Here is a 27,820-nt window from a genome sequence, read left to right as displayed (position 1 = left end):
TCTCTCTGCCTTTAACTCACTGTGTAGAAAATACCATAGGCATGGACCTTTATCTTTTTACACTGTGAGAAACACCTTTTCAGTTGTTTGACTGCCAGGACAAGGTTTGTTGGCTCATCAGGAGAGGAGGAAAGGCTGGATTTGCATAATCTGCAGAAGCTGCAAAATGTTTCTACTTAGAGATATTAGCCATTCTTTTGAATGCCAGGTCACCAGTAAAGTTACAGCAGCTAAGACTTCATCCTGAACCTCCAAATTCAGTCACAAAACTCCCACTCACTTCCACCGTGCAAGGTTGAGGCTTCGGAGCAACAGGCCCTCTGGAGGTGTATGCTGTTAAGTACCTGGGGTACCAGAGCTGAGAAAAAGATGGTTTATATCACTTTATACTGTAAACTTAAGTGATGCAAGTAGAAGCTATAGGACTAGTTGAAGATGAAAGATAATAAAGCCTTGGCTGTATGGTTTCAGATGTGCATTCTCTAAAGGACAGTGGCAAGTAACAGAACTTAAAAAGTCCAAAAGCTGATCACTGGATAATAAAATTGTCCTTTCCTGAAAAACCTGCTTCCATTGAAGAATATTCTCTCCAAGGCACAATAGTTCCACAGACTTTAAAACTGGTATTACTGGACAGAGACAAATAATTAAATAGCTTGCAATCTTCCATGCAGACTGTAAACCCAGGCGTTTTAAATGTTTTTATTGAGGTTTTCTATACACACAATGATACATACAGCACCTTACAAAGCAGATCATTGCATACACTTCCAAAATCTTATGCATAAACAGCATAAATGAAGATTATGGAATCATGTTTGGGTTTCTTAAAAAGTTCACTCGAACGGCACCTTCTTTCTGGGCAATAACATTTTGGGGAGAATATCAGCACTTCACAAAACACATTGGAATAAGTAGCTCTGATTCCCTATCTATAAAGTGTATTCTTCCAACACGCAGCTTAGCTTCAGGTGCACAGTTCTCAAACCCCTGCCAAGTCAGCAGCGAGTTGCCATCGCAAAGTAAATCACCTGTCAAACAGCCCTCAACGTCCTTGAAATATGTCATAGACCCTGAAACTGCCTTCCTGGTGGGAATCATTGATGCACAGAGCAGAGATAATCCAAGAGGTGGCCTCCAGCCCTCCAGACCATGCTTAGCTTTGCTAAAGTGACTGGTTCCCTGAGAAACCAGCAGAATTACCCAAAGTAGGAGAAAACTGATAACATCAGTCATGCTCTGCAGGATTTTGGAATCTAGATACAATTGATCTTTAAATTTCAATTCAATCTCTTTCTCTTTTTCTCATCCAAACATGGAAAACTTCTAATTTATAAAAACCATAGTTCTCCAGACCCACTCTCATTCATATAAATATTCAAATAAAGATATTAATTCCATGGACCAATGTATGGATTCATGCTGTTTTCTCTGCTAAAGGTTAGTGTCAACAGGCATCTCCTTTCACCAGTTCCTATGAACACCTGCGGATAACAGTGCAGTTGGATATCACCTGCCCCCAGGAACAGAATCTCCTGCTGAGATAATTTGTACCGTACTCATTCACAAAGCAAAAATGAAAAAGAATAGGAAGAATTTCTGCTCTGAGGTCTCTTCAAGGCTGACTTGTACGAGACTTTGTGGGGATGGGCAAAGGTTGGCTCTTGGTGCAGTAAATGCCCAAGTCTTCACCCTGTATCTGTCTCAGAAGTTGGAAAGCTCTGATTTCAGACAACACACCAACCTCTGACCTACAAAGTGCGGGTGCCAACACTCGGCTGTGTGTAGGAGAGGGAGAATTTAATTCCTGGAGATCACTCTGAAAGTGGGCAATACAAAATTAAGTACCGAAGGCAGTGAGCCTGGCCTTTTGATCCAGCTGGACAGAAGCACAGCTCCTACCTACTTCCATTGCCAAATATCAACTCCAGAAAAGAGGGAAAACAAGTGCAGACAGCACACACAACTCCATGAAACAGCTTTCAATGACAGAAGGCAGAAAAAATGGTGGCCAGAGACGGCTTTACTTGGAGTATTGTGTGCAGTTCTGGTGTTCTCAACATAAGAAGGACATGGAACTGTTAGAACAAGTCCTGAGGAGGGTCATGAGGATGATTAGGGGACTGGAGCACCTCCTGTATGAAGACAGGCTGAGAAAGTTGGGGCTGTTCAGCCTGGAGAAGAGAAGGCTGCGTGGAGACCTCATAGCAGCCTTCCAGTATCTGAAAGTGGGCCTATAGGAATGTTGGAGAGGGACTCTTCATTAGGGACTGTAGTGATAGGACAAGGGGTAACGGGTTAAAACTTAAACAGGGGCAGTTCAGATTGGATATAAGGAAGATGGTGAGGCACTGGAATGGGTTGCTCAGGGAGGTTGTGAATGCTCCATCCCTGGCAGTGTTCAAGGCTAGGTTGGACAGAGCCTTGGGTGATATGGTTTAGTGTGAGGTGTCCCTGCCCATGGCAGGGGATTGGAACTGGATGATCTTAAGGTCCTTTCCAACCCTAACTATTCTATGATTTTATGATCTTACGGAAATCAGAGGTCAGTGGATGATAAAAATGTGCATGAATTTGCACCCATGATCCACACACATTTTATAAATACTAATAACAATATTAAACTGCATTTCAGACCAGGGATTAAAGATGAATGGAGGGTAGTTATTCACCTGGAAAGAGTTACAGGACTCCTAACTCTCAGTGCCCTTCTCCGATCTCTGAGCTAAGCAGCCGACTCCACAGCACTGCTTCAGCTCTCCTGAAGCACCAGGAGTGACTACAGATCACTCAGTGCTGAAAGACAAGCTGGCAGAAGCTTTTGGTTTTGCAAATCCCATCTGCCCTTCTTAAACCAACACTTACAGAATAATAAAGCAGCTTTTGTTTCGGTAACCCAGGGAATTTCCCATTTCAACATGCTCGAGCTCAGGAGCCCATTTACCGAAAAAAGAGCAAGAAACCTGTTGACAAAAAGCTACTGGGTCTTTCCCAGGTTCCTGCTGATGAGATCCTGTCATTTCACAGTAACACTTATGTTTGTTTGGTGAGCTCATGCAAAGTCACAGCCTGTTTGTACTCCTCAAGATTTTCACTAAGAAAACATTGCTTTCTTAGTATTTTATGCAGGTTTTCTGCTTATCCCAGTTTTTTCTCAGGGCTTCATGCCATTTCATCAGGACAACTGGCCTGTTTCACGGTAATGATAACAACATCGGAATCAGCTGTGACCATAAGCGCATTATTTTGTCTATTGGGAAGATTTGGCCTGCCATGCAAGACTAGAGACTTCTTGTTGCTCTAGCCAATACTTAAGGAAATCTGAAATAAAAGCAACAGAAATTTCTCCTTGCAAGAGCAGCAAAGTTCTTAATATGAACACTAAAGCTGCCTTGATTTCAGGTAACCAAGGATCTAACTTCAAATTCTCCAGAAATTTGTAAGAGAGGAAACACTCAGGTGCCAGCTTTCAAATAATTTCATATGCCATTACAAATTAATAATATTTTCTTATTAATTATGATTTTCATTTCTTCAAATAAAAAGCCTATCTCAAGACTGCACAAAGATGATCATTTTGAAGCACTAATTCAGATATCCATAGCTAACACTATACTGGAAAAAAGCCCATACCTTTCTGGCATCTTGTCAGTCCTTATGGCTACTGAGGAAACAAAACGAATGTGTTCAGACTTCAAGGTGAGAAACTGAAATTATCATTATAACTGAATGTTGAAAATCCCCTAAATCCCAGGGATTTTAATGTGTACCCAGATGAGCTTACCTATGTCCACATCTTCAACAGTTCCAAAGTCTCCAAATCATTGAAAGGCAAATTAAATAAGAAACTCAGAGAACAATATATAACTTATTAGACTCTTCTATTTTCAAAAGGGTGTTTTCTCCCATGCAAGTGGGAGATTTCTCGCCACATTAAATGGCTGTACTTGCATTTTTACATCCAGACTAAAAATGGATTGCATTAACGGGTTCAGACCTGACTTCTACCATAATTCAGGATGCAGAAACAAAAAGGAGGATGCAAATTTTCTGAACTGGGTAAGAAGCAAGACAATGCCCACCTGAAAGCAGAGCCTTGTACAGTCACAGTGTCATACAGTGGTTCAGCAGTGCAGAAAGGTCCCGTGAGTAAGGAGCAGCTCCTACTTTGTGCTAGCCACCATGAGTGTGAATACTGGAATACATCCTTCCCAAGGCAAAGCAAAGTGAGAGGGAAGCACACCCTGCTCACCTGTCAGCTGGAATCACATGCACCATGCTCTTATTACTGAGAACAGTTGTGATGGCTTGCTATGGTATTAATTTCCATTGAACTTGCCCTTGATTTAACATAGTAGAGGAAATGTGCAGAGACCAACAGATGCTCAAATTAGAACCAGTGCTTCCGTGTCATAACCTCCATGACTTGCACAAAATAAGCACTTTTTAAAAGATTCAGTTCTGACAGCTCCTGGTAACTAATACAGTTTCACACCACCTTAAGGGCACAGGAAAACATTCTTTTGTCTGTCAGACAAACGCTTGTGAAATCTCCTGGTACAAATCAATGATTTTGCACAAACAAAATCCGAACACACTACTGCAGTACTGCAATCTTCCAGTCACGCCTCTTTAGGTGCAGAAAAGCAGAGTAATTCAAAGAAGGACAAAAAGCCCTTAATGACTTTGATCAAAGCAATGTTCAGGGACACTCCTGTTTTAAAAAACTGCCTCTCTCTATACAAGAGCTAGGAATAATTTCCTCCACATTTTACTACAAAAAGCTATGAGAAGTCCACTTTTAGCTATCAAACCCTACCAGTTAGTGGTTTGGCTGCATTTTGAGGTGAGTTATGAAATAAGCCGTTGGACAGAGATGCAATGATTCAGCATCATTTGTTTTTGATGCATGTTTCCTTATCCTCACCCCTAGCTACATCCTCACCAGTGGGGAATGAAAGGCAGTAGCAGTGATAGCTGCAAAGCATTATGAGAAGCATTACTGTAAAGCAAAGAAAGCTCAGGGAACAAATGCATGCAGTCACACTGGTCTAACTGTGGTTAGCATGAAGGTCAAACATGATCAAACTATCACCAAAATACGTGGCCTGAAATGGCTCTGTTGCTTAACTGAGATGGCCCAAGAGGATCCCATATACAGATGATACTTCGAATTTTACATTTTCTTTACAAATATAAATGAGCATCTAGGCTTGGAAAACTGCCTTGTGCACAACATCAAAGAAGACTAATTGTACCAGGTGTAGAAAAGGACTTTAAAATTGTTATTGTTACTCCTCATAACTAGGAATTATGGTAACTTTAAGGCCAGACAAAAGGGACTTCCTGCACTACTGAAATTAACTCCAATTTTGTTTGGCAGTAAACCTCTCTATTACAATATATTCTTCACTCTGGCATAGCATACAGTATTGTCATTTTCTGCATTACACAGTAAATAACTACAGATGATATTTAATTATCTTAAATCTAAATAAGAGGTTACAGTGAGTAAAAGAGGTGAACTTTTCACACTCAAGGGCACACAGTAGTAAGGTGGTTTTTTGAGCTGATTAAACCCGGTAATGAATCAAGCAGTACAACCTGTCATATCTTGCCTTTTGCTTGGAAAGAAAAGTGCCGTAAGTGGGACAGAACAAACACTCTTCAGCCAGACCGTTCATGACTTTTGGGCTCTCACCAGGAATATGGCTCAAAATACCCTATAATCTGTATTCCAGATAAGCACCTCCCTTTATTGTTGACTTTGGGATTGTGACAAAAACAAGATGGAAAATACTTTCTAAACTGAAAAGTGGATTTGCATTTTAAGACTGTTTGAAATAGGCTTATGCACATGTGCTAGTGATGGAAAACCCCCGGAATTTAGAGAGAATGAGGCAATAAAATCAATGTGGATGAATATCACAAAATATTTAAAGATAGAACAAAAACAGAAATACCAGTTATTTTTCTGTTTATACTTCTGATTTTTTTCCCCAAGGAATTTTGGTACTTTCTATTTAAATAAAAATGTAAATGATATCAAAACTAGTTACAAAATGATAGGCCACTAGGACAGTGAAACAAACCAAAGATCAAGCTCAGTGTGCCATTTTTAAAAGCTCTAACTTCTGGGATCCCAAGAAGTACTGAGTTACAGAAAAAGGACATGGAACTGTTAGAACAAGTCCAGAGGAGGCCACGAGGATGATCAGGGGACTGGAGCACCTCCTGTATGAAGACAGGCTGAGAAAGTTGGGGCTGTTCAGCCTGGAGAAGAGAAGGCTGCGTGGAGACCTCATAGCAGCCTTCCAGTATCTGAAGGGGGCCTACAGGGATGCTGGAGAGGGACTATTCATTAGGGACTGCAGTGACAGGACAAGGGGTAACAGATTGAAACATAAACAACAGAGGTTTAGATTGGATATAAGGAAGAAATTCTTTACTGTTAGGGTGGTGAGGCACTGGAATGGGTTGCCCAGGGAGGTTGTAAATGCTCCATCCCTGGCAGTGTTCAAGGCCAGGTTGAATGAAGCCTTGGGTGATATGGTTTAGTGTGAGGTGTCCCTACCCACGGCAGGGGGGTTGGAACTAGATGATCTTAAGGTCCTTTCCAACCTTAACTATTCTATGATTGGATGATTCTATGAGTTAATGATAGCAACTGTGGGATGCATTCAGAGTGCTGGGGTGAATTCCTGCGTATAAAACCCTGCCAGAGCTCTGGGTCTCTGCAGTCAGTTCATGGAGAAAAGCACATAGAAACACAGCTGACTGCAGATGAACTGTGTTTTTATGGCTCAGAAGCAAAACATCTGATTTACACCAGTGAAATTCAGGAGTCATTCTGCCAAAGTAAATTACTGGAAGTGGCAACTATGCTCTACAACTGTACAAAAAAAGGGCAAATAAATCAAAGCTGATGAGTCAGATCCTAAATACTTGAATTAGACTGGATCTGCAAAGCAAATATAGCAGGAAAACCTGACAATGACGAATAACTGTACAATAAAATGTGAACAATCAGCTTGCACTAGGTACATGCTTTTGCCAAGAAATCTCTAAGGGTGAAGAAGACAACAGGAAATTGTGAAATTATCTAGACTGAGAGGGCTAGATTCCCTGCTGCTCCAGATTTATGGCAGACTTACACTCTGTTATTAGGCAAGTATGGGATGGTTTTTAAACAAAGCCATGTTTAAGCTTTTTTCACCCCTTTTCTTCAGCTAGAAATGGCTACCTAAAGCACAGATCAACTCGCCTGCGCTGCACCTTCCATCACCATGATCAGAAGTTGGCTGCACATGATAAAAACATCAGAAGCAAGACCTGAAATATCAGAGAGTGCCATTTGCTCTTTTCCACTGAAGTACAGGCACTGGTTTCACAAGACCATCTCTTATGTTCTCCTCCAAAAATAATATGATTCAAAGTTGAAAACTGGAAGACTCCCTTGCAGTAACTCTTTTCCCAAAACATGTTCTGAATAATAATTTTTGCAATAGATATTTCCACTGTTGTATCTCCACTGTTACTTATTTTTATTGTGTTCTGGAAATGGTATAGCATGTTTCAGTCTCACCTGCTTTCTTAAGATCTCAACAGTTTTCTTGTAGAGAGAGTGGCAGCACAACAAAAGATAGCATTTTCTTAATCAGACAGAATATATAAGCTCTTAAATTGTCTATATAAGAACTGTCAGCCCTTGAAACTTGTTCTTTAGCAGCATGTGTAAACATGCTAACTTCAAAATCCCAGGGCACATGGAAGCTCTCAGCTTTGTTTTTTCAAAGCACAGGGGATTTTTCAACATGCGTGTTTATCTGCCCTGGAATCTCAAAGCAATAAACTCTGTGGAACTGATTCTGCCAGAGCTTTGCAAGGTTCTACATTTACATACACACAAAGGGTTAAAAATCATTCATTATAAATTGTGATAGTTTTTAACACATCCAAGACCATTCTAGGTTGGGCAACCTCCAAGTCTAGAATTCTGGTTTGGAAAAGCCTTGTCTAAATGCAGCCTATCTGACCCATCCTTGTCCAGCTGCCATGCACTTGAAGTTCATGTATTGTGAAGGAAGCTCACAAGTAATAGGTACTTAGGCAGGGCAAAAGTAATTCTGATTGTAGACTCTGCCTAAAGAGTGCTCAGGGGGGTCTCATGTCTGACCAGTAGCTCAGTACAAAGCTGATCCAACAGCATACAGTCAGCACACCTCAGGTTACATGACACTGAGAAAGCTTGTTTGTCCTCTGAAGGGCACTTTTTGTACATGTTTCTGTATGGACAGCTTTTTGTTTGTTACTGTGTTACTCGTGCCATAAGATTAATTCGTGTTCTTCATTTTTACCTTCATTTTAGAAGTTTTACCCTCTCTCCTTTGTCCCTTAGAAGTGTGAATTTCCACCTGTCTAGATCTCGAAAGATCTCTGCGCCTAAAACTTGGACTATTTGTCAGACATAATAAAGGTTATCACCTTCCCAATCACTTCGTTAGGCAATTGCATCCTGACAGTTGTCTCTCACCCCTGTGCTGACACTCCTGGCAACCTCTGAAGACAGGCAACACGATTTTCCTAACAAGTTACACCTTTTTTGGGGAGTAACAAGTTCAACACTCGTAACAGACTTTGTAGGGGGGAGCTCTACTACTGTCTCTCACAACACAGGGCTTTCATGCAACAACTGCAAGAAAAATATTAGATGCAGAATACTTTTTTCAGCACCTGAAAAAGCAGAAAAGAGAAGAACCAGTCGATAAATGACTCATGGAGGTGCTGAAGCAAGGGAGAAGGAAGGAAACACATGGACATTTGATGCTTTCTCAAATATCAGAAATGCATGCTCAAATGATACATAATACTTTTTATGTTCAGAAGAAACAGGTAGTACAGATTTGCAGGACAGCGTTGGTATCAGGACAGGTTGAGGGTATAAACAGCATTTCAGAAGGTGCCACTGTCTGCAATGACTTATACTGACCTGTAAGTTGTGGGCTGACATTCATCATATATAGCCCATCCAAACCTACACAAGAGACCACAGCCGCACAGCCTGGTGTTCACAGAAATACTCCATGTTTTACAGATGTTACAGTGAGAGGATCAAAGGAGAATAACTATGGGTAAAACAACATGAAATACACATTAAGAGTCTGTCCTGCACATGTTAATTTTGCATAGAACGTGTCTCATCTTTGGAGGCTGCATCCTGACTCTGAAGGAGGAAAGATTTGAAGGTTTACAACCCTGGCCTCTCTTATCATCATAATTTTCTTTAGTGGCTCTGACCTTATGGAATGCAAAAGAAACTCCAGCTATGACGACAGACATGACCCTTGGTCCACATTACAGTGTGCATAGATGTGATGGGTTGACCCTGCCTCTATGCCGCATGCCCACCAAAGCCACCCTATCACACCCCTTGAAGGAAGTACAGTGAAAGGCTCCTGGGTCAAGGTAAGAACAGGGAGATCACTCACCAATGATCACAGACAAAACAGACTTCACTTGGGGAAAAAAATAAACTTCATTTATTACCAATAAAAAATAAGAGCAGGATAATGAGAAATAAAAACTTAGAAAATAAAAATCTCAGAAACACCTTCTCCCCTCAATCCCTCCCTTCCTTCTGGACTTTACTCCTGATTTTCTCTACCTCCTCCCAGCAGGCAGCACAGCGGGAAGGGAATGGGGATTGCAGTCATATCTCTGCTGCTCCCTCCACCTCACACTCTTCCACTGCTCCAGCACAGTATCCCTCCCACAGGAGGCAATTCTCGGTGAACTTCTCCAATGTGAGCCCTTCCCATGGTCTACAGATCTTCATTAACTGCTCCAGCATGGGTCACTGCCATGGTGTGCAGTCCTTCCGGAACAGACTGCTTCAGCATAGGTCCCCCACGGGGTCACTGGTCCTGCCAGCAAACATGCTCCAGTATAGGCTCCTGTCTCTAAAGGGCTACAGGTCCTGCCAAGAACCTGCTCCAGCCCCTGGGCTTTCCCCAGGATCACAGCTTCATTTGGTCATCCCCCTGCTCTGGCATAGGGTTCTCCCTGGGCTGCAGGTGGGTATCTGCTCCATCATGGACTTCCATGTGCTGCAGGTGGGTATCTGCTCCATCATGGACTTCCATGTGCTGCAGGTGGGTATCTGCTCCACCATGGACCTCCATGTGCTGCAGGGCACAGCTGCCTCACCATGGTCTGCAGCACCTGGAGCACCTCCTCCCCTCCCTCTGCACTGACCTTGGTGTCTGCAGGGCTGTTGCTCTCACACGTTCTCACTCCTCTCTCCAGCTGCAATTGCTCCTGTGCAGGCACCTTTCCCCCTTATGAACTGCATTATCCCATAGGTGCTGCCACTGCCACTGCTGATGGGGTCAGCCTTGGCCTGCAGTGGGTCCCTCTTGGAGCTGGCTGGTATTAACTTTATCAGACATAGGGGAAGCTTTTAACAGCTTCTTACAGAAGCCACCCCCATGGCCCACCACTACCAAAACCTTGCCATGTAAAACTAATATGATGGGTTTGTACAGATGAAGAAGAAATTGAATACTTCACTCAAGAGGGATTTTTCTTTCAGTTTTACTGTTGGCCTTTTCGCCTTTAGTTTCTTTAAATATCTATGAATTAGGATTTGATTTTCTTCTGGCTTATGTCAGCATGAATCAAGAGTTACTGAAGAGAAGCTGCTGAAGATGCAAACTAATGCAAAATTGTTGTTATAGGAAGATCTAAGGCATTGACCTGGCACAAATGCACACTTATGTAAAACAAAGTTTCAGCCTAATAACACTTAAAATTAAATTAGGTTACTCTGACTGGTTACTGTATGCTTCATGCTACTTTGTTTAGCTAAACAAGCCAGGAAACTAAGGAAATGTGTTGGGCATACCCACAGCTGAGTGTCATATGAAAGCCTTCGTCAGCCAAGAGTTGTTTGGGTTTTTTTAGTTGAACACAGCTTTGAAATAATCTTTGATCTATTTATTTCCCAGTCTGTTGCCAGACATACATAAACTGACAAAGGAAAAAAGGAAAAGAAAAAAAACTTAAAAAGCACCAAGTTATGACTTGCAGTGATTGCTGCTAGTGCACTTATTTACCTTAGAGTCCAGATAAAGCCAGATTCAACTTGACCAAATCCTTAAGTCTGCTTCACTGAGCATTAACAAAAGAGCCAGTGCTCGAGCACCACACACACCAACACCCAAAAACATGGCCCAAAGGAAACTTTCCAAAAGATCTAGACACTGGCTTCTCTTTTTACTGACTGTAACTGTCAACAGGAGCAGAGTTAGGTCAGGGAAAGACACTCCCCATCACTTTGCTCACCACGATCAAGGGTAACATAAACGTGTACATTACTCACCCAGCTGAAATGAGCCTCCCAGACCACATTTCACCACCACACCTATAAAAGCTCTGGGATCTCAAGCCTAAATTTGGGACTGGGATAATATCTGGGGGGGTTTATATATCCTTTATAAATATTTCATTCTCACAAGACCTTGGCTTCTCATAAACCCATGGATTTAATTTTACACTCTTCTGTTGGCCTATTAGGTTTTATAAGAAGCTGGCCAATACATTTTTACTTTTTATACTATAAGCTCATCAGCTGTGAAAATATTTGCTCTCTGAAGACTACAAAACCTAACAACAAACTCCTTGCTGGAGCTCACGGTCTCTAAGCTAGCGAACATTTGAAGCAACAGAAGTCCAGATTCTGACCCTAAGTTACATCCCTCAGAGCCTCACAGAGTTTGGCAACACTGATTTGTTTTTTTCTTGAAAAGCACAAACCTTAAGACTTCTGTTATTTATCTGATGGAAAAACAAACCTCAAGCTGTCTCATACCCCATAAATTAAGTTTCTTAGAAAACATAATACAAACAAACAACTGAAACCAGGCATAAAACCCAACACAGCACACTGAAGTTATGCTGACAGCACTGTGTTTAACACTGAGTTTCCATCACAGCAGTTATCCAGCATTTAGAAAAGCACAGTTATTGTAAGTCATATTCAGCCCAGGTATAAATAAGAGCAGCCTCTCTCTAATGGACTAACACTTTCTAAATAATAAAACCAAACTTAGCTTGTCTAAAGTAGGCAACCCAACTATACCAGGGGGAAAAAAAAGCAATAAGTGTGTTATTCCTCATACACACTGTCATCCAGTGGGTATATCTGGTGGGGGAAAGAAAGCACAGCTATGGACACTGCAGCATACCTTAAAAATCACCTCTAAGCATTAAAGAGATAAAAATGGAATCTCATCAGACTAGACCAGAAATATGTATTTAGCCATACAGAGAAATTAGGTTTTGTTTGAGAGCAAAAGAGGTAACGGAAGGAAGGGAAAAGAGGGGCTGTAAAAATCAGTTTTAGTCCCATAAAGTTCCTTGTCCTGTAGCAGAGCTGCAAACTTTGGCAACTACAGCTACTTCTGTTGCTGTGCTTGGTAAGCTGTAGGCTGGTGTTGAGCTCCTGCCTATGAGAAGAAAGTCTATCTATTGCAAAACTGGCTTTGGGAAAGGATATTAGAGTTCAGTGCTGGGGCACTTCATGCTCTTCACTTCTGCTTTTGTTGGTTTCCTCCTCTCATGCCTGTGACAAGCACACAACTACTCATCACTACCATCACTTCAGCCTACCAATCCCAGACTTACTCAGAAGCTCTTCCCTCCTGGAAAGATGCAGAACGGAGAAGGAGGAATTCTGCTCTCAGTCCCTCATGTCCTGCCGTAGCCACTGTGCTTCCTGAATACTGATTGCTTCACTTGTTAGGCAGTAAATGACACACAGACCAAGTACGTATGTCAAACCTCTGTCCCTTTGTATGCTTAAAGGGAGGAAACTGGTATTAATGTTTAACTAGCAAGCCCTTCTCTGCTTTCTCACTTTCACAGGTGCATGAAAAGTCTGGCAAGCTGGAAGTTTCCTCCTGGTTACCCACGGCTTAGAAAAACTCTTGTTTCATTTGGGTTTGTATTTTAAAGTCACAGGGAGCAGCAGTTTACAATTCATTCATGAACATCTAAACCAGGGCAATCCAACTGCCTGTTGGTAAAGAAATCATAGAAGCTGAATCAAGTACTCAGACACACACAGACACAGTGAACAAGCCCACCAGACTCAACACGTATCTGGAAGCCCACATGGCTGACGTTACTGTTTGACAGGAAAGGGAGAGGTTAAAAATCCACATTACAATGCTTTCAGGTCCCTGCCAACAGTTTCAAATGGACACATGCTATCTGCCATCTCCCCTGTTTGCCTCTATTGACAGAAAGTGGTTTTCCAAATCAGCACCAAATCAAGAGGGTAGAGGTTTCATGTGAGAGCAGTCCGATTACTGGGCATTTGTTCAATTGTTTGTACTGACAAGTCCCCTTATGGGCTCAGCTGCTTCCCTGGATAAACATCAGCTGCACAGAAAACAAGGCACTTCGAAAAGACCACATCTAATGCAAAAGAGAAAGATGGATGACTGAAAATCCTATGCACAGGTAGCTAAGGCCTACAGGCACACTTTCTTTGCAAGTCCTTGTCTCTGCTGACAAGGACACTAGAGTAATCAAGACCTGTTGCTTGCCTACAGAGGGCTCTCACTGACACATCTCTTGCTCAAAGCCTCCTAGGCACTATGGGCATTTTTGCATGTATATAATTTAATAATATGGATGACAACTGTATATTTCCATTAGCTCCTATTTACCTGCTTGCAAGAAAATGCTTACAGTTTCATTTGCTTTTAAAGGCCATTTGCTGTTAATGGTCCTCAAGTACAAATACAAGGTTGATGCTCAGTATGGAGACTTAACTAATTCCCAGTTTCTGTACACAGTATTACCTGGTGAATAGTTATTATGCTATTTGGAGGATAAAGCCTATGAAAAGACTGTGAGGATATTATGACAATGGTACTTCTTGTTTGGCCTTCTGGACAAAATGGTTTTCTTCCAACCAGGAAAGAAAAGCAGGATAATTCTTTCACTTATATTTCATTATGGTTAGATCTTCCTTTCAATCTTTGTCCTGGGTTCAGCAGTAGAAGTCATTTTTCTCCTTAGTAGCTGGTGCAGTGCTGTGGTTTTGACTTTCAGCCTGGGAACAGTGCTGATAACACTAATGTTTTTAGTTGTTGCTCAGTAATGTTTACTCTGACCAAGGACTTCCTGAGTCTCATGCTCTGCCAGGGAGGAGGGGAAGCCAGGAGGAAGCAGAGACACGACACCTGACCCAAACTAACCAAAGGGGTATTCCATACCACAGCACATCATGCCCAGTATGTAAACTAGAGGCAGTTACCCAGAAGGGCTGAATCACTGCTCGATCAGGCTGGGTATCTGTTGGTGGGTGGTGAGCGGCTGTATTCTCTTCCCTTGTTATTTCTCTTATTACTATTATTGGTGGTAGCAGCAGCGGTTTGTGTTATACCTTAGTTACTGGACTGTTCTTATCTCAACCCATGGGAGTTACATTCTTTTGATTCTCCTCCCCATCCCTCCAGGAGCTGGGGGGAGGAAGGAGGAGAGTGAGAGAGAGACTGCACGGCTGAGTTTAAACCATGACAATCTTACTCTTTACAAATTCTGCTATGTGTTCTTTCAATTTTCTCTTTCACTCAAGTGGAAAATATCTTTTCAGGATAACTAAACAGTTCAGGAAACTGGTAAGAGAACACAGACTCTTTCATTGCTAAATCCCTGATTCAAATCGAGACTGATTAGGGCACAGAACAGAAATTGTTCTCCCATACCAATGGTTTTTCAACAGCTGAAGTGTAAAGAGGTGAGGGTCTCACACCACCTCCTAATAGACAGACACTCACAGAACATAAAACATCATTAGCAAAGCTCATAACTTGTATCTTTGTTGGCATTTTCAGTGAGTTTGCCAGCATCTTCCTGGCCCAGGTTTTCTTTCTAAGAATGACTTCCTCCAGAAAAATTGAAACATTGGCATATGATGTGAAACTGTTTTGCACGACTATTATGCTATATCCCCTGTGGACTTCTGTCTCACTTCATATCAACACCCAATAAACAATTTCACATGAATCCTGCTCCAATTTTCTGGTACTGCATTGATGGGGACTCTCGTGTTCTAACAAGGATCTTGCTCATTGCTCATATTCACCCATTTTGGTGCAGTAAAAACACTAGAAAGACATCAGAAACACTTCCAAAACAATACTGTTGTAATAAATTTGTGCAAAAATCTGTAATAGTTTAGTTGAGGTCTTAGTACTATTGGTTACACTACTGTAAGTATAGGGATTAAACAATTGAAGATTGTGGTGCTAGTCTAAATAGTCTTTGCACTGGAACAGAACACTGTTGCATTAAAAATGCCACTTTTAGACTAACCTGTCAACTACAACACTCTGCTTTTTGACAGACTTTCTATTTTTCACTTTCTAGATACTTTCCAATGTTTTTAGCAAATATAAGCCTCCATAAAAAAAGTCATTTTAATGATGATGAATTATTTGCTGCATACAAAAGCATAGAATATTCAAAGTGCTATGTGAAGTAAATTACTATAGGAAGTAATTTTCCCAGGTACATTCCTCGAACCTCCAAATAACAATAAAGCAAACTTGATCTGAAACTGCATGAAGCAAAATGCAATGAAAAGATTGTTGGTTTGGGTGTTTTTTCTTCAAAAACCTGTGCAAATGCGAGGGATATATTAAAACAACTTCCATCTAAGAAAGTTATTTGCTTGACTAACAAGAGCATAAAAATTAAGTAGTGATACTTCTTCCTGAACAGACATCTGTTAAAAAATAGTCAAACAAATTAGCCAACAATAGAAATGGAACAGCAAAATTTCCTGCTCTTCCCCAACATTTGAGGAACCCCAAAGGATGTACCCAAAAGTCCATTTCTTCAGTTCTATCTCTTGATCTAACTAGAAGCTGTTACATTGTTTTACAACCCATTCTTATTTTCTGTGGCTAGACCACTGTGCTTATAAGAATATTTCTGCAATCCTGTTAAAGAGATCTCAGGAGATTTCAGCCTGCTTTCTGATCCACTGCCCCAAGGTCACTGCTGAGCAGGGCAAGGGAGGAGAACATTCAGACTCATTGGAAATCAGCACCCCACCAATGCCACTTACCCAGATAAAAGACAGCAATGAAGTCAATGAATACAAAGCCTGTATTCAAGCTCTACCCATTTCAGGGTCATTTGAGTCAGTGCTTTAACTTGTTCCCACTGCTGACATTATCTTCCTTATGACACTACCTCACTCCCACCTCCCATGGCCCAGCTCAGATTTGAGCTGCTGGAGCTCTGTGTCCCAAACACACCTCCAGTCTCACAGGGTATATAATGGCTGCTAATCCTTTCTGAACCAAAGATATCTTTGCACTGCTGGGAACTGACCAGCTGAAAATTCATCAGCTGCACAGTTCAAGCTGTGTCTGATGTGTAATCTATTACTGATTATTGCACTTCTTTAAAAGCAGTTATTCAGTTTGGCTGAAGCTTATTTGTATTGTTTTCTAAACCTCAATGGTTTTAAAAACAACAACAAAAAGCCAAAGACTGTGTCTCATTATGGCTCCAGTAACTTTGCGTATTGCTTACTTTCAGCAGCATTTTACTGAACACTATTCTTCCTGGTTCCAAGCTTGCTGTCAAAATATGAAAACTTGATTCTTTTTTGAAGTAACAATCATTTTTTACAGGCTTTGTTTCACAACTGCATAAGGAGACTTAAAGTTCCTCACTACTATTTCTGAGCAGTAGGCAAATACTTCTGGCAGAAGAACACATCTCAGCAGTTCAGTGCAGAGTGCCTCTTTGCCTTAAGCCACGGTGTCAGCAGAGGTGAGCGCTCAGGGCCCTGCCTCCTGTGCTGCCTGGCACAGGCAGAGGCAGGGACACATCAAGAATATATGAGCTGAACTCATACCACGGCCTCTTGGTGAAACTATGCACAGATCTCCCTAAAGTTGTGCAACACCATTAAGCACTTCCAGACCCACCACCTTCTCTGTCACTGTTTTCTGCATCTACACCTCTGTGTGTCCTCCAGAGAAAAGTTTTCAGTGAGACATACTACTCTTGGTGCTGTTTTGGGAAGCATTTCAGCATACAGTTGAGGCAGCAGCAAACATGCCAGCACTTTTTCGCCATGGCATATTATTATTATAGCACAAATTGAACTAGCATCCAAACATCCCACCAAACTCTCTGTTAAGCATGGATGGAAGCATCATCCACACAGAACAGTTTATCAAATTGTGAAGAATAGTATAGCCATTACAGCTCTCTATAACTAATGTTTTATGGAGATTCCTTTAAACCATGCTACTAACTGTAGAGCCCAGGCAGAGAACAGTTTTTGCCTGTAACTGGAATGCAGCCATCTGCAAAAGGGAAAGCAGATTTTCTATCAGTCACCTACAGCAACACTGTCCACATACTTAGCAAAGAAAATGTAAGAGACTAATACTTTACCTTAATTGTGCTGAGACAATGACAACACATAATAATTAGTGGGGAAATTGCTTTAGAGTTTCAAATTAGACCAAAACCTCATAGTTTTAGAGCAGCATAGGGAGCTAAAGTTGCATCCTTTGATTTCCAAGTGATTTCATGATGTTCTCCATTCAGAAAACTCAGGATACATAATAAATATCACAGGCTTTATATTTATATGGAAAAAAAAAGTAAATACAAAAAGTTACTTTTAATCTATCTTATTGTTAACATTCCCGAGGCATTCAGCAGCACATGAACACAGCTATTTTGCAGTAGTCACAAGAGAATTCATTTGTCAGTTCAGGCAAAGTGGACCACATCTAGATGGATGTCTTGACAGTAAATGTGAACAGTGTCTACAGCTTAACACAGAGCTGAAGGACACTGCTTTGGTTTGGGTTCTTTCTTTTGTTAGGGGTGGGGAGTTACAATAGCAGAATGACTGAAATGATACAAAATAAGTTAAAATAATATCATTACATATCAGGTAACAGCAAGCGAAAGCACTACAATTGCATCCATGAGCTGATCCCTTTAAATGAGAGAAAAAGCAGTACCTCTCTAAAGACACTTCCCCCAGTGCAGACTAGGACTGGTTTTGGAAGTGACTGTATATTTCAGTATTTTAAGGCCAAAACACAGACATGAAATCTTCCTTTAACTAAGATTTTTCTGAAAGCTTGTATTGTTTCTGCCTTCATCACATTAACACAGAAATAAAACTCCAGACCTTAATGTGCATGTGAAGTAGTTGAGCATGGACATCAGCACATGGTGGGGACAGGTACCCATCTCAAAACAACACTTCTAGTAAGCAACCCAAGCAATACTTCTACACAGCCTAGCTTTACTGAGTTCTGTCATGTGCAAATAAAAGACTGCTGCTGTTAAAACAGACAAGAGAGGTTGTGTTTGCTTACACCAATGCAGTGATTATTTACTAAGTTCCCAAACAAAAGAATCAGGGTGGATAGAATACTGCTCCAGAACTCTGCTGGCTCTGCAAACATCTCAAATCAGACCTCTAAGAGCCTTGCACCTCATGCAGGCATTCGTAACCCCAAAAAGCAAGAGCAGACCATGTGCAAAGACCTGTTGTTCCAAAAGTAGAGCATCTGGCCTCCCCTCCACATGACTGATGATGGCTACGCAGAAGCTGAGGTCCTGTGGAAGCAAGTCCAGATCTGTCCCCTGGTTTAGCTAACTGCAAGGGAATGCATCAGCCTGAGGAGCCTTCTCTCTGTATTTCCAACAATGATTTTATCTATGAATAACAACAGCAAATAATCCCAGACTCATGATAAAGCTGGACACAGCACTGCCCCAGCGGGTCACTTGGTTAGGAAATACAAGTCATTATTTTATTTGATATTTAAAGAATGACAAACAATTCAGCTAAAACACTCCTTAGGTACTTCTAGAGTTATATTAGCCCAGATAATCATTTGGTTTATGTGGTGCATCTCCACTGCCTTCACTGGAGGTAAGCCAAATCCTGCCAATTAAAATTTTGCCCCATTAACTTAAATTCTAGGGAAGGTCCAAGCCACAAAACCAGTGCAAACATATCTCAGTGCATGTTAAACTTATGGGGCTGACAAACTGTTGGTGGCAGCAAGAATGGCCTCACACACTGTTGGAAGATAAAAGCCAAAGCCTATATTAAGATATTTGTGAGTACCAGCTCAGTTCTTCCCAGGCAAGGACAAAGATGCAACTCAGTGATCAGATTTCAGTTTTGAGCAAGCAAGAGTATATTTGATTTATTATATTGTTAGACTTGGAAACTAACAACTTGCAAGTTTATGCTCACAACAATTTGCAGGTGTAATCTTTTGCTAGCACAGATTTCTGATGCCTTGCTATACAGCCCACTGAAATCAGCACCCTCAGTTGATTGTGTCATTAAATCACAATTGCTCAGCTGGAGAATATTCTCCACCTCAGTGAGGACAACACCTTTGCTATACAGATTACCTGTAAAGAGAACAGCCCACATGAAAAAGTTCAATCCACACCCAAACTCACAGGATTACAGTGATGTAGCTCTCCTCAGACATACAGTCCTTTTGCAGAACTGGAAGCAGGATTGGTTTCTGTTTCAGCTATCTTCCCACATCAAGCCCTGAGACATTACACTAAAAAGATGTTTGTTCTTACCAGTCCCTCCATACATACTAGCAAAACACCAGAGCAAATTTGTTTTTTGTTCACTGTAAACAGTATATATGTGCTTACAATCAAGATTTCAAAAGGTCACTCCTAAGACTTCATTTGTGAAACTTCAGTGCAATCATTTTAAATATGCTTTACATGGGATAGACTTTGTTCTGTTCCATAAGAAGTCAGAGGACAGTCACCTTTACTTGCTTCTCAAGAAACTGAGAGTAAGTGTAATGATATTATTCTTGTGAATGATGTTTCTTGTTAAGTGCACTTACTACTTAATTCATAAAAATATCTTTTTCATTTTATCAACATTTTCAAAAATAGATACTGATGTGTATCATTTTTTCCCAGTTTAACAGAAATTTAGCCAAAAGTTATTAACTAAGAAAGTACATCAAACCACTGTCTGAATAATTCTACTCACAGGGATATATTCTGTATTTACAGCAGATTACTGCTCGTATTTTTAAATATTTTTAATCAGTAATTCTTTAAAAACCCTATCTTGCAGTAAAAACGTGTCTCACAATGTTTGTTTTATTTCTCATTCCAGCACTGCATGTAGGAGGGCAACACTGCCTGGCAGGAGCACAGTTCTACATCCCGCTCACAAGGTGGGACTCGTATGGCATGAACAGACTGCACCACAAAAATATTAGAGGTAAAGGGAAATTCTATCACTTACAAATAGACTGGAAGAAGACTGCATCTCCAAATTCTGAAATTACTTACCCTCAGACAAAAATAACCTCAGGCAAAAACTGTAGATCAATGGGCTCCTCTAAAAACAATCATGCGAGACCCTCTTGCAATACCCTCAGACAAAAACTGTAGATGAATGATCTGCTCTAAAAACAAACACTTCCTGTACTCGAGTCGTATACCGCAGCAGGTGATAAGGCTCAAGCCAAGTGTATAAAATTACTTGAAATCCCAAGTTCAGAGATAGCATATTAGCCAGAGGTAAAGACATCAGGAATGATTTACACAAGTTATGTAGACACAGTTACTCTGAACACTTTTCAGCTCTGGACCTGTGCTTTTTTGAATTTAGCATCTCTAACTAAATTGTAATTTTAAGATACAATGACACATTAATACCCAATTATTTTGTTCATAATTTTTTCTCCTTTTCTTTGATAGACTAAACAGACTACAAGTAGAGCATGACCTCGTAGACATAGCTATAGGCCTGTTTTAATACAGTATAGTGTTGAGGTGCCTTTTAAGTCAGAGCTGCTAGTGCCATTTCTACATTTATCTTTGCACTGGAACAAACACAACATTAGGACAAATACTTTATAAATTAATCATTAATTCAAATAAAGTTTCAGCATAAAACAGATTCCAGATAAATACTGAATCATTTGCCAAAGGAAAGCAAGCCGCGTTCTGAGGAGCGGGCTACAATTGCTGCTATGCCTATTATTCAGAGTCTTATTATAGCAGAGACTTCTGTTGTCTTAAGGTTTCCTCAGAACTGCACTGATCCTCTTAAGTATGATGCAGTCAAACAAACTAGTCGTTTGGTGCAAAAAGGTCACACACTAGCTGTGAATGTGCCATGGGCTCCTTGTCTCCTGTTGAAAAGTTAGTAAGATTTCACAGAGCTGCCTCTTGCCAGAATTACAAAGAAGTCTCTTTTAGATACATATAAGGTGCTTTCCTAGCTTCCTGCTCCTTGGTGCTCATCTCAGTGACTCACAAGTTAGGATTAAAGTTGTGTCCTTGAAGCAAGGCAGAATGTCTTACTTAGTAAGTGTAACAATCCTTGTGCAAACTCTCTAATATTTGCTTCCTATAATTTACTCTTGTTCCAGACATCCCCACTGGATTGGGCCAAAAAGCATGCCTACTCCAAGCTCTGTCACTGACCATGACGGTTAGTTAGCAGGTGCCTAGAGAAGAGCATAAGAACAAGATGAGCATACAGTGCTACTTAACCAGTTTAACAGTCTGTTGACTCACAGGTTTTGTTTCAGTGGCTAAAGGCCTTTGGTAGATTTTTCCATGAATTTGCCTGATTACAACATCCTGCAGTAGTAAGTTCCATAGTCAAAAACATGCTGCAGAGAAGTACCTTCTTCTCAAATTATTTTCAGCCTGTCATCTTGCAGTTTCATTTGGTTCATATAGGTTCTTAAATAGAAAGAGATCTTTTTTTTCCCCTATTTATTGTCTACATTCCATATATCATTTCAGAGACTTCTATTACCCCTTCTTTCCCTTTAATACTTTCATTTTCAGGATGAAGATTCACAGTCACTCTGTTCTTGCCTTGTAGTGAAAATGTTTCATACCTTCTACCACCTTCATCATCTTTCTACAATTTTCCTATTCAGAGCACAGTCAAGTTTGTCTCACAGTCCAGCTTGGCTCAACACACAAAAAATCTCCATTTGTAACGAGTGGTGGATGAACTTCAACTAACTTCAGAAAGAATGCATTAGTGTGGATGGATGTTTATTTAATTCATCTCACTTGCTTCAGTTACAAAGGTTTTCCCTTCCTGTGCTCACAGCAGAAGCCTGTGAATCTCACGACCAGTTTCTCAGGTAAGGCTCACAGTTATCCTCCCTCACTCTGCTCTCTGTCTCTGCCTCATTTCCTAAACTGCCATTAGCACAACTCTGTGGTGTATCATATCAATATATCCCCACTCTGGTAAAGACCAACAAATCTTAGTTACTGCAAGAATCTTGATGCAGTTTTATAGATGTTTACTTGTAGGCACCTCCTTCTCACTGAAGATATTTATGACTAAAATTTAAATCCATAATCTAGGAGGGTCTAATTAACAGCCAAAGGAATTTGAAAGACTTCTATAGACTTTACTGACTCTTGCTTCTGACCCATAATGAACCACAAAAGGTTGAACCAGATGGTGACACTCTGTCACTGAAACACACCTTGTGTATTAGAATTGTAGAAGCATTTAAGCTGGAAATGACCTTCAAGACTGAGTCCAACTGAACACTCTTGCAACAAGAAACCCCACCAAAATAACAGTCCTAGCTGTCCTAAAGCTGTCCTAGCCACCAGGAGACTAATACATCAGTGTTTCGCCAGTATCAGCACTTACTGAAACTCTACTCCCACAAATTATATATAGAGAAAGCACATTTGCAGATTTCCAAATCTCCAGTCAAATCCCGTAATAAATGGAGACAATGACTGCTCAGATTCAGCGAATCTTTGAACATGCTGGCAATAAATCCTGAAAGCCTTAAACTTTCATTATGCCAGCACTTAGCTGATTTACAGGCTGACTAAAATGAAGAATCCTCATGGTTGACTCAAATAACATCCTCTTACCGGGTTTCACAAAGACAGGTGAAGAAGATGACATAAGGCAAAATAATGGATGGAGAACTGGTGCATGACAACCTATTCATCTCATTTGTCACACAAGTGCAACTCAAAGATTTTTCATAGCTTCAGGTCCGTACTTGTACTTAACAAAACCTTTTCCTGACAAATTCTAATCAAAACAGATGGTGATGATAAGTTTATTTGACTGATGTTATCCAGTAACTATCTCACAGTACTTTCTAAGCTATTCAGAATGGAAAAGATTTTAAACTCAAAAACTAAGTCCAAAGTTTGCTTAAGTCTAGACCCAAGTTCCGAGCATCAATCTGCCTGCACTGGTGGAAGGATGATAAAGGAATGCCAGCTATCATTAGGGATCTGGTCTTAATGTCTACGTATGCATCGCTCTGTAAAAATCCCTCTAGCCACCCTCTCTCCCCTTTTATTTGATATTTTTTACTGTTTTGTACTATGAGATGCCAAGCACACAAACTAGTAAACTGAGAAACATATGAGGATATTGAGTCCATTTCTGCTGAGCTTTAGTACAGCATAACATGCCTAATAAAAGAAATAGAACAGATGCTGGTCATCTGTATCTTTAGTCAACTGCACAATTTAAAAAGAAGAACAGCACCAGAAGGAAGAAAGGCAAATCAACCTAATGAAAGGTTTAGACATAGGAAGGGTGTGACAGTGCAGCAAAGGATGTCACTAGGAGAGACAGGATTAGGGTCAGGGTTCTGGCTAAGTCTCTTGAGTATTAATTCTTAATCACTACTTTGTAGGGCAACCTATCCCTTGGTAATCAGCATGAGGCCTTTTTATCCAGTTCAGGAATATTGCCTGGGAGTTAATAATATATGTAGATAAGTGGGAAGGTGTAGCAGAGAGCTGGAAGTAAGAGATAAGGTTTTAGAAGTAGAAGGCAATACAGATGCAGCCATATGTGCACAAAATATGGAAACACAACCAAAACCAAGAACAAGCTCAAAGCATTTAAATGCAAAACAGTTGTGTCATTAAAAAGAGTTTTTCCTATAAATAAAAACAGAAAAGAAGAAAGGGGGGGTGGCGGGGAAGAAAGTGGGAAAGAGGGGAAAGAGGGGAGAAAGGGAGGAAAAATCTCTTCTATTGCTTCCATCCTGAAAATCCCAGAATTTAATTGCTATTTTCCCTTTTCCATTGTTGACATTTGGAAAAGTTCAGAATACAATGGCAGGTATCTCAAACCAAGCCAATATTCAACATCACTTTCAAGTTGACCTACAGTTCTCTGTTAGGATTAAAGCCAGCTCTTCTCAATTGCTGTCTGAATTTCTCCATCTACACCAGCTGTTCTATACCTGACAGCTGCCAATACAGGGAATTTTTGCCTCTGGTATCTTATTTTCAAGTGGATAAAATCAAACAGTAATTCCATGATCTACTCACTTGAATCACAGTCTTTACTAAAGTATTTGTAACAGTAACATTCTTGACATATAACCCTCCTATGCACACACTGTGCTGCTGTCAGCTAGGAGTAACCCTGGTACAGCTTGTCAGTGTGGTACCCTCAGTCAGTGATGGCAAGAACAGATGAAGCCTGCCCAAACTGATAGCAGTATTTCATTGACATTGGTACAACCTATGCTCTTATTCCAAAATGTCCTACAAATAAATAGGACCTCCACTACTTTTTCCTTTATAACATTCATTTCTTGGCACAGACCCATTTTACTGCAACCTACTGAATGCCTTACAGAGTTACATGTTAAACTTTGTAAGACAAAGAGCATCTTCTTTATTTCTATGTCCATTAACTAACATAAAGATATTAGTGCAGTACAGAGACAGACTCTATAAGGCCAGAGCTGGTTATTTGCACATTTCTCCTCTATGCTCTTTATAATAGGGTTAAAGTCTTGCTTTGAGACAAAACACAAGAAAAATTGAGACACTGTCATGTTATTGTGCAAGGTAGTGTAGAAGAGCCCCTCAAAACAGAGCAGGACAAGACAGCCATGCAAGAATCCCCTAGAGAGCTGGACAAAATGCTACAGAGATATCTCAACAGACATATTTCATGCATTTGAAGAAAGAGCCTGCACAGTTTATGTGACTTTCTACTCACCTCACTAAGGTGACATCCAAAGCCTAGTGCTTTGCTCCTATGTTCAAATAATTGATCCATAAAGGTTCTGTAGTCTGATGGTAGTCTAAGCTTTCCCAGTCAAAGCATACCGAGGCTGCCTTTAGATCTAAGGGAGGGCTTTGCAACTATCAGCCCCAAAATGAGAGTAGCTGGTGGGCTTGTCCTATGTGAAGACCACAGGTTGAATCTGTCAGCATTACTTTGTAAAGGCTGTGGCTTAGAACAAGACTCCTGCTGACCTGGATATGAGAACTTGCTGGCTGCAGGTGAGCTCTTTATTTGCATACCAAAGCAATATTCCGAAGTGGAGTTCCCCAAAGAAAGAGTCTTGTTTTCAGAACACTGCCTGTGATCAGTATAAACTGAAAGGTAAGGGATCAATAACTGACTCTACCCATCTTGCCATTACACTGTACTAATTCATGAGTGCAAGGTACCTGATATTTACAGGCATCTCAATCACTGTGTGCAGCTGCATCACAGCCTTCTGGTGGACTGGAACTTTCTTAGGATAGTGTTCCTTAGCCACAAGTAAGCATGCACAAATTTGGAAGCACAATCTGAAGACTGATTCCCTCAGAATTGTCAGGCTTGGGAGCTTAAGGTGTCCTTGGCTCAGATTTCACTCAGCTGTTGGTGATAAAGTCGATCTACTTCATAAATTACTTTGATGCTATAGAAAGGAGGACATGTAAGCAAAGTGACAGAGATGAGCTCTGTACATTCAATCCTTTCATGCTCACTCCTTGGCCTGCAATAGGAGACTGCCCACTGTCTGTCAAGGCAGAAACAGAAAACATGGCAGAAACCAAAACAAAATACAAACTGGAGACTGGCAATAGAGAAAAGCTTACACACAGTCATATGGCCAAGATATTTAGCCCAAACCTCCTAATGCCTGCACTGTTCCTTCCACAGAGTTCCTTCCTTGCAACCATTTTAATCATAACCAGTCAGCAAACAGCAATAGCTTGACAGAAACACACCAGAAGCAGACCTTTACTCACACCTTGGTTCCCCCAATCCCTACAAAACACTTCTCTTATCCCAGCAAAGCACTCTCTGTGTCAGAACAGAGGTCATTTTCCTTTGGACAGGGATTTTGTTCCAAACAGACACACTTTTCATAGAATCTACAAAGCCTGCAATTCACCACTTACCTATCCAGAGCGTCCTGAGGCACTTTACTCCCTCCAGCTTTGCTGTTGACATGGGCATTCTTGTTGGCAGTCATGGTCATTTCTGCTCTCTAGAAATGTGGATATCTGTGATGGAAAAAAAAAATCAATTAATTTTTCAATCAATTAAGCTTCAAGACTGTTAGAAGTACTGTGCTGTGCAAAAGCAGAACTCCAGGCTGGTTTTCATTCTATGCAATCAGTCTCGTTATGGTCCTGAAAAACTAAACCCAATCTCTCTACTGCTGCCCTTTCACATTCACAGACAAGTTTATTATGGCCTACTGCTGTAAAGGATATGGGAATTCATGTATGCTTCAGGTTCTGGCAGGTCTGACTAATGGAGCGTGATACAGAGTTCACAACATATCACAGGTTTGGTGTGGTTCATTCATCCATTAGTACACGTGGAGAGCCCAGTAACCGCACTGTGTGATCCTTGCAAATACCACAGCTATGACTGGCATTTTGGCCACAAAAGCTATTCCAAGGAATGCAGAAACTTTTCTCAAAATTTAAAATGCAGTTCTATTATGGAAACATTTTCTAATAGAGAAATATATTCAATACAAAATATGTTGAATACAATTTTCAAGTCTCCTTGTGGCATGAAAATACCTACAAATGATATTCTCTATTGGCCCCAAGATTCTTTATGTAAAACTATCTTAGGATATTTTGAAGACCTTGGGTAATATAAAGAAACATTAATAATTCTTACTTATTTCTTAGTGATTTAGTAACAACCGAAAAGCTGTATATTTAATTTCAAGCATTGTAAAAACCCAATATACCCAGTTGAGTGACCAAAAGATGAGCCTTACTTCTGCAACATTGCTCCATAAATGGCAAAGGAACAGCCCAGTGTAATGGTTTATTTTGCCCTCATCCCACTATCATAATAGGAATGGATGCTGTGACTGAAGGGAGAATATGACAATATGGGCATAGGCCAGGATGTAATCCCAGAGATGCAAAGGTGGTAATCTCTAACAACATGCCCCTCTGTTGAATACATCCTATGTTTCTGTGGTGTAGAACACAGCTCTCTGTGGCAATTTCCTCTGTCACTGAGATTGTTTGAGAAATATTTTGCAATATGAGGGAAAAAATGTGTTTCTGTATCATGATAAGATCTCTAAAATGTCATCAGAGTCCCTTGGGGAAGAAATGAAACAGGACTTACTGCACCTGCTGCTGCAGGAGTTATTTTCAAGGGTCGTTTGTCTCTGCTGGCATATGCTCTGGGTGGCTTCTGAAACTCTCCTTAGTTTATAAGCTAAAATATCTATCATGGTTTGCAGCGCTGGCCTCCAGGCTCTGACCAGAACTACTAATTTTTATGACCATTAATGGCATGGCTAATGCAAACCCAAGGAGTATTACAAAACTTTTTGTTTACTCAAACCCACAGTAACTCCAGGCTGCTTGAGAAGCCAACTGTAATGTGATCCTGAAAAGCAAGCTGGGTACTGACAACACACAAAATCCTTGTACTAGTAGACCC

General features: G+C 40.7%; 1 protein-coding gene across 6 annotated transcripts in view; it reads right to left on the bottom strand.

Annotated features, from left to right (window-relative positions):
• DENND2B (DENN domain containing 2B) overlaps positions 1–27,820 on the bottom strand; it is a 179,056-nt gene that overhangs the window by 75,227 nt on the left and 76,009 nt on the right. For 5 of the 6 annotated variants that reach the window (XM_031052650.2, XM_031052651.2, XM_031052649.2 and 2 more), the window contains one exon: positions 26,296–26,400. In XM_031052650.2, coding sequence (XP_030908510.1) covers positions 26,296–26,375 — 80 coding nt within the window. In that variant the 5' untranslated portion in view covers positions 26,376–26,400. Of the gene's footprint in view, positions 1–8,989; positions 9,085–26,295; positions 26,401–27,820 lie in introns of those variants that run through there. The other variant, XM_034061748.1, reaches the window with a different exon arrangement.

Source organism: Melopsittacus undulatus, chromosome 4 (assembly GCF_012275295.1).
Source record: "Melopsittacus undulatus isolate bMelUnd1 chromosome 4, bMelUnd1.mat.Z, whole genome shotgun sequence".
In the NCBI taxonomy this organism is placed as follows: Eukaryota; Metazoa; Chordata; class Aves; order Psittaciformes; family Psittaculidae; genus Melopsittacus; species Melopsittacus undulatus.
This window is presented reverse-complemented; position numbering and strand designations above follow the sequence as displayed.